The sequence below is a fragment of the Rattus rattus genome, chromosome 4 (assembly GCF_011064425.1).
Source record: "Rattus rattus isolate New Zealand chromosome 4, Rrattus_CSIRO_v1, whole genome shotgun sequence".
Classification (NCBI taxonomy): domain Eukaryota; kingdom Metazoa; phylum Chordata; class Mammalia; order Rodentia; family Muridae; genus Rattus; species Rattus rattus.
The window spans coordinates 33,408,915-33,417,047 of record NC_046157.1 but is presented as its reverse complement, the minus strand read 5'-3'; the positions used below and the strand labels follow the sequence as shown (position 1 = coordinate 33,417,047).

The 8,133-nt window shown below is 39.9% G+C and overlaps 1 protein-coding gene across 1 annotated transcript; it reads left to right on the top strand.

Moving 5' to 3' along the window:
- The first annotated feature begins 7,508 nt into the window (after nt 1-7,508).
- LOC116897904 (transmembrane protein 258-like) lies at nt 7,509-7,897 on the top strand. The gene has a single exon (XM_032899308.1). The coding sequence runs from the start codon at nt 7,549-7,551 to the stop codon at nt 7,786-7,788; it is 240 nt and encodes a 79-aa protein (XP_032755199.1). The 5' UTR covers nt 7,509-7,548; the 3' UTR covers nt 7,789-7,897.
- The last annotated feature ends 236 nt before the right edge of the window (nt 7,898-8,133 follow it).

Sequence of the window (8,133 nt, the reverse complement as noted above, 5' to 3'; positions counted from 1 at the left end):
GTTTCATATGTTCTGTGCATCTAGGGTAATTCAAGCATTTGGGCTAATAGCCACTTATCAATGAGTGCATACCATGTGTGTTTTTCTGTGATTGGGTTACCTCCTCAGGATGATATTTTCCAGTTCAACCATTTGCCTCGAATTTCATAAAGTCATTGTTTTGATAGCTGAGTAATATTCCATTGTGTAGATGTACCACATTTTCTGTATCCATTCCTCTGTTGAAGGGCATCTGGGTTCTTTCCAGCTTCTGGCTATTATAAATAAGGCTGCGATGAACATAGTGGAGCAAGTGTCTTTTTTATATGTTGGGGCATCTTTTGGGTGATGCCCAAGAGAGGTATAGCTGGATCCTCAGGCAGTTCAATATCCAATTTTCTGAGGAACCTCCAGACTGATTTCCAGAATGGTTGTACCAGTCTGCAATCCCACCAACAATGGAGGAGTGTTCCTCTTTCTCCGCATCCTCCACAGCATCTGCTGTCACCTGAGTTTTTGATCTTAGCCATTCTCACTGGTGAGAGGTGAAATCTCAGGGTTGTTTTGATTTGCATTTCCCTTATGACTAAAGATGTTGAACATTTCTTTAGGTGCTTCTCAGCCATTCGATATTCCTCAGCTGTGAATTCTTTGTTTAGCTCTGAACCCCATTTTTAATAGGGTTATTTGTCTCCCTGCGGTCTAAATTCGTGAGTTCTTTGTATATTTTGGATATAAGCCCTCTATCAGTTGTAGGAGCAGTTTGACTGCTCCTATCTTCCTGTGTCCAGAGGCCCTATACAGTTTCTTCTCGGGCCAGGGATGTGGGCAAAGGTGGGCAGAAGTGGCACTCTTTCCTGCCCTGCAGTCTCAGGATTGCCCACACTTCTGGGCGATCAGCTCTCTCTCCCATGGGTTTGGGAGCAGGGAGCTGTGGGCTGGGATCAGCAAGGTTCGGGTGGCAGCTCTCAGGATCTCTTCTGAGAATATTCCTGTAGCAGTCGATGGCTGTTGTACCTCAGAACTGTGTATCCTGGAGATTCAAGAGCCACGCTAGCTAACAGCACAGCTGGGAGGAGCCTGGTCTCTCTGGTAATATTCCTAGCAGTTGACAGTCATCTCCTTTCTTGAGTTGTACCTTCAGATTTAGGTAGACCTCAGTTCAAAGCCTACAAAAATCCAAGCAGAGAAACAGAAGCTGTTGCTTTGTTGGCCTACACCCCTGCCCCTAGTGTACCCCATTTTTAATAGGGTTATTTGATTCTCTGGAGTCTAACTTCTTGAGTTCTTTGTATATATTGGATATTAGCCTTCTATCAGATGTAATATTGGTAAAGATCTTTTCCCAATCTGTTGGTTGCAGTATTATGCTAATGACAGTGTCCTTTGCCTTACAGAAGCTTTACAGTTTTATGAGATCCCACTTGTCGATTCTTGACCTTAGAGCATAAGCCACTGGTGTTCTGTTGAGGAAATTTTCCCCAGTGCCCATGTGTTTGAGGCTCCATCCCACATTTTCTTCTATTACTTTGAGTGTAAAGAAATAAGAATGGATTGATTAGCATTCTTCTACATGCTGAACTCCAGTTGAACCAGCACCATTTGTTGAAAATGCTATCTTTTTTGCACTGGATAGTTTTGGCTCCTTCGTCAAAGATCAAGTGACCATATGTGTGTGGGTTCATTTCTTGGTCTTCATTTCTATTCCACTGACCTACCTGCCTGACTCTCTAACAATCCCATACAGTTTTCCTTTCTCCTATTTGGTTGTGTTTTCCTGTAATTCTTTTAGGGATTTTTGTGTCTTCTCTTTAAGGGCTTCTACTTTGTGTTGTCCTGTATTTCTTTAAAGGAGTTGTTTATGTCCTTTGTAGAGTCCTCTATCATCATCATGAGGTTTTGTTTGGATATCCAGCATTTGCTTTGGTGGGAGAACTGAGCTCTAATGATGCCAAGTAGTCTTGGTTTCTGTTGCTTAGGTTCCTGTGCTTGCCTATTGCCATTAGGTTGTCTCTGGTGTTAGCTGGTTTTGCTGTCTCTGACAGTGGTTTCACCCTCCTGTAAGCCTGTGTGTCTACACTCCCGTAGACCTGTTTACTCCCAGCAGCATCTGGGTACAGAGAGCTGTGGGACTGGGTCATCTCCGGGCACAGTCCTGTCCCAGACTGCTCCTGGGTTTGTTTGTCCTGCAGGCTCCAGGCGGGTTGCTCAGAACAGAAGACTTGGTCTTACCTCTGCTCTCAGGTGTTTCAGTGCTCCTGGAGCATGGCTTCCAGCTGTGGGTGTAGAGACCAGAAGGATCCTCTCCCTGACTGCTCCTAGATTCCAGTATCCAGAGGGCTCTTGGGCAAGGGATGCGAGCAGAAGTGATGGTCTCCCCTGAGCTCTCATGGTTGTCTGTACTTCTGAGAGTCCAGCTTTCTCCCACATGGGATTTTTGTACAGAGAGCTGTGGGCCAGGGTCAGCTCTGGGCGCCGGCAGAAACCAGAAGGGTCCTGCCCAAGACTGCTCCTGGGTTTGTGTGTCCTGAGGGCTCCAGATGGGTCTCTGGGAGCAGAAGTGTTGGTCTTACCTCTGCTTTCAGGTCAAATTAAAATATAATTAACTCATTTTCTCTCTTCCCCTTCCTCCATTCAACCTATGTATGCCCCACCGCAAGTTCAGAGCCTCTCTTTTACTTTACTTTTATGTGTGCATGCACACACATACACATACAGGAATACATAACTTTCGCAGGTTTAGTCCACATAATGCTATTTGCGCATGATTTCAGGCCCATTTGGTATTGGATAATTAGTTGGCAGACTTTTCCCTGATGAAGAGCATTTCTGCCACTCAGCTTTCCTTGGTTGCCTGTAGTTTTTTTTTTTTTTTTATCTAGTGCTTGAGTCCCTATGTGTTTTCCCCTTTCCTTGTTAGCATGTCTACTGGCATTATCTTTTTTCATTCCCCCCTCCCTTTTTGACACAGAACCTTATTACATGGCTTAGGCTGGTCTTGAACTTGTAGTTTGTAGTGTTTCTCTTGCTTCCTTTGTGGCTGAGATTACATTTGCACATCATCACATATGGCAGTATGTTTTCTAAGGGGTAAAGCCTCACAGCTACTCTCTGTCCATCTCTTCCCTTTAGCCATCAAAAGCATGACATTTATCACAGATCAACATACCAGAGTAATGATGGTCCTCATGTGTAAGTGATTAGTATGTGCTTGCTATGCCTAAGTGATATTTTGCACATAGTCCTTGAACTGATGGGCATTAGAACAAAAACCTTGGCTCTTAGAGATAACTCAGAGCTTGTATTCTTCCACATGGAACATGAGTGATTATAAACTGTTGGAAGCACTTGAGCATTACAAGCTTTGTCAGTCATCATCATGGAAAACGAAGTCATCTAAATGATCTTGCTGATTATCAGTTATTTCACCTAAGGTGTTTTTCACCCAGAGAATTTGTTATAGTTTATGTTAACTCACCGACAGAATAGCTTTTCTTGCCTAAAATAAAAAATGCAATTACCCCATGCCATTTTCTTTGCTTAAGTTGTTTATTATCTTACATAAGCAGAAGAATCCTGTTTTTCTATGCAAAGCATCACCTGGCATTTAGTAAGTATTTTAATAAATAGTTGATAAATAAATGGGTTTGTGAATTAAATGGAATTTGCATAAGACAACAGAAAATGATCATTTTAACATAGTACAGTGACTGGAAACAATTGCTTGCTAGAGAGATCTTTTCAACTACCGTCTATAAAGATCCTCACAAAATATTTAGTTACCACAGACACTCGTGGAATTTGAATAATTTTAAACCATGAAACATTTAAATTACTATTAAGAGTAAGTAAATACTTAATTATCTATATTCTGTTTTCTAATGGAAAAATGGATATCTTAAAAATACTGACAGTTAGAAAACACATGAGAACCTAGTGAATAAATCTACCTAATGGGTTAGCATTTTAAAAAGTTAAGATAGCTATTACTTTAGTCATGTAAGAATACATTTGCACTGAGATGCACTTTTAAATGCTGCTTTTTCTGCTGAAGATATGGGTGTGTTTGAGGCTTAATCCATGGGTGTTGGAAACAAAGCAACTAGATATTTCAGGAAGAGGAATAGGGAGCCAAAAAGAAATGGGAGTTAGAGCATAACGAATTACCCAGAACCTAAGTACCAAGGACTCAAAAACAATAGAACCACAGAGGGGGTGAAGATAAATCAGAAATCAACCAACAATGATTGGGTAACAGTGATTGGCTCCTACTTTAAGTAGAGATGAGCAAATATTTTCAGGAGAAGATAGTTCTCCAGGAAGCCCTAAAGTGTTTTTATAAACAGTAACTGAAATTTCACACACACACACACACACACACACACACACACACACACACACACCACCTTACCAAACAGATCAGTCACTAATCACAGATGTAATCATTCAAAAGTTTTGAAATGTTGTAGAAATTACCACAGAGACAAAAGATGACCATGAGCTGTTGAGAAAATTCTACAAATAAGTTCAAATAAGCTTGTTCCATACAGGATTGCTACAGAGCTTCAATTTCTACATAATGTCTCCAGAGCACAGTGAAGCAAAGAATAAAAGAGATACTCATGTGCTGATGCAGAATGTTTACCTTCCATTCCATTCTAGAAGAAAAATAAAAACATGAGACTATAAAAGTCTGTCCATAAATGATCAAAGTAAGAATGCTCATCCCCGGTTTGGATAACCTACATTATTTCTCTCTGGGCAACTGCATAGACAATAAAAAGGATGAACATTTATACCTGCAACAATTTGAATGAGTCACAATCGTGTTGAAAGCATGAGTCTGCTTCATGATACCATTGAATAAAATTCTAGAAAATACAAATATTTATGAAAAGTGCATCCGTTGGTTGATAAGAATATGGAAGGACAGAAATCAGTTATAAAATAAAAATAACCAAGTATGGCAAAAATGTGCTCATACTGTAAGGATAGTTTAAGGGAGTATATACATGCATAAAACTTATCAAGTGCTGGGCATGGTGGTGCACATCTTTAACCTAGACACTGGAAAGGCAGAGGCAGGAGGATCTCTGAATTCAAAGCAACATAGTAGTTCCAGTCCAACCAAGACTACATAGACCCAATCTCTAACAAACAAAAGAACTCTTACCAAATATAAGCTTTCTGTGCCATTTACTGGATATAACTTGAAAAGGTGAGCACTAAATTTACATAACAAGGTCATTACAGTCTAAGTTTGTGCTATTCTAATGGAGCAAAGATGCAAAGATAAAACTCATTCTGGACCACTACCCATTTGGCTGGATCTGGATTCCTCTACTTTTCAACTAATCTAATCCTGGAAAAGCTTTAGAGTTTTTGGTCTTTGCCCACACCCTTTTCTGGTGATATTCATAGAATGACTCTAGCAATATCACTTACCTCTTCCTGAAAGCATGCTCCCTCTTTTAAAAGACATCTAGTAGCCCTTAGATCAGTACATCAGTCAAAGAAAATGTTAAAACTAAAAAATTCCTGACAATAAACATCCAGGAAATCTGGGATACCATGGAAAGGCCTAACATAAGAATAATTAGAAGTTGAAGAGTCCCAGCTCCAAGGCACAGAAAATATTGTCAGTAAAACCATAGAAGAAGCTTTCCCAAACTAAAGAGATGCCTATAAACATACAAGAAGTTTATAGAACACCAATTAGACTGAACCAGAAAAGAAAATTCTCCCCACACATAATAATCAAAACACAAAATCTAAAAAAACAAAGTAGCAACTGGCAAGGGGGGAAAGCCAGGTAACATACAAAGACAGACCTATCAGAATTACACTTAACTTCTCAATAGATATCCTAAAAGCTAGAACAGATAGATATCTTGTAACCTCTAAACAACCACAGGTGCCAACCTAGACTACTATACCCAACAAAACTCACAAATACCATAGGTGGAGAAAAGAAATTTCAAGACAAATCCAAATTCAAACAATATCCACAAACCCAGCCCTACAGAAAATAGTAGAAGGAAAACTCCAGCCCAAGGAGGATAACTATATCTTAAAAAGAAAGAAAGAAAGAAAGAAAGAAAGAAAGAAAGAAAGAAAGAAAAAAAGAAAGAAAGAAAGAAAGGAAGGAAGGAAGAAAGAAAGAAAAGAGAAAGAAAGGAAACAGGAAATAAGTAATTCATAACATACCAGAAAAAAAAAAAAGGAAAACACACATACCAACAACAACATCAAAATAACAGGAAATAACAATCACTGATCATTATTGTCTCTCAACATCAATGGACTCAGTTTTCCAATAAAAATACACAGGCTACAGAATACCTGTGAAAACAGGATCCATCATTCTGCTGCGTACAACAAACACAACTCAGCAATAAAGATAGACATTACCTCAGAGTAAAGGCTTAGGAAAGTTTTCCAAGCAAATGGACCCAAGGAGAAAGGTGGAGTATCCATTCTAATATCTAATAATATAGACTTTCAGTCAAAATTAATAATAAAAAAAAAACAGGGACGGACACCTTATACATATCAGAAGAAAAAAAATCTACCAAAATGGTAACTTAATTCTGAACATCTATTTTCTCTTATGAACATTGATGCAAAAATACCCAATAAAATACTCGCAAACCAAATCCAGGAACATATCAAAGACATCATCCATCAAGATCAAGTAGGCTTCATGCCAGGGATGCAGGGATGGTTCGATATACAAATATCCATCAATGTAATCCACTATATAAACAAACTCAAAGACAAAAATCACATGATTATGTCATTAGACACTGAAAAGGCCTTTGATAAAATTCAACACCACTTCATGTTAAAGGTATTAGAGAAATCAGGGATACAGAGCACATACCTAAACATAATCAAAGCAATATATGGTGAGCCAATAGGCAGCATCAAAACTGATTGGTATTGCTACAGAAATAGTCACTGCTAGCACATGCTGGCAAGGATGTGGAACAAGGTGAACATTTCTTCATTGCTGATGGGAGTTCAAACTTGTACAACCTCTTTAGAAACCAATTTGGCACTTTCTCAGAAGACTGGGAATAGTTCTAACTCAAGACCCAGCTATAGGCTTCCTGGGCATATACCCATATACCCCAAATATGCTTCAACATCCCACAAAGACACTTGCTCAACTATGTTCAAAGTTCATAGTTCAGCTTTATTCATAATAGCCAAAAGCTTGAAACAACCTAGATGTCCCTCAAATGAAGAATGGATAAAGGAATTCTGTGACTCCAGCTGCAGAGGATGGCCTTGTTGGGCACCAATGGAAGGAGAAGCCCTTGGTCCTGCCAAGGCTGGACACACCCCCTCCCAGTGTAGGGAAATGTCAGGGGGAAGGGGGTGGTTGGGGAGGGGAACACCCTTATGAAAGAAGAGGATGGGGAAGGGATAGGGGGCTTATGTCCGGGAAACCAGGAAAGGGAATAACATTCGAAATGTAAATTAAAAAATGTTCAATTAAAAAAAAGAAATTCGCCGACGTGTTCTTCCAGTGGCGGATCGGTGGTTTATCCTGTGCGGGGCAAAATGGAGCTCGAGGCCATGAGTAGGTATACCAGCCCAGTGAACCCGGCTGTCTTCCCTCACCTGACTGTGGTACTTCTGGCCATCGGCATGTTCTTCACTGCCTGGTTCTTCGTTTACGAGGTCACCTCTACCAAGTACACGCGCGATGTTTACAAAGAGCCCCTCATCTCCTTGGTGGCCTCCCTCTTCATGGGCTTTGGAGTCCTCTTCCTCCTGCTGTGGGTCGGCATCTACGTATGAGTGTCCAAGGGTACCCACCAGGCAGCTCACCAAGTCTCTGCTTTTGTACATTAATTTTTTACCATTGCTACATGTCCCACCTGCTGTTTATAATAAAGGCAGATGTGTGACAAAAAAAAAAAAAAGAAATTCTAGTATATCTACAAAATGGAATACAATTCAGCTGTTAAAAACAAAGACATCATGAATTTTGCAGACAAATGGATGGAACTTGAGAATATCATCCAGAGTCCCCTAATTACATATAGGGTATGTATTCACTTAGACATAAATATTAGCCATAAAATATAGGTATCATGCTACACTCCACAGATCCAAAGAAGCTAAACAAGAAGGAAGGTCCAA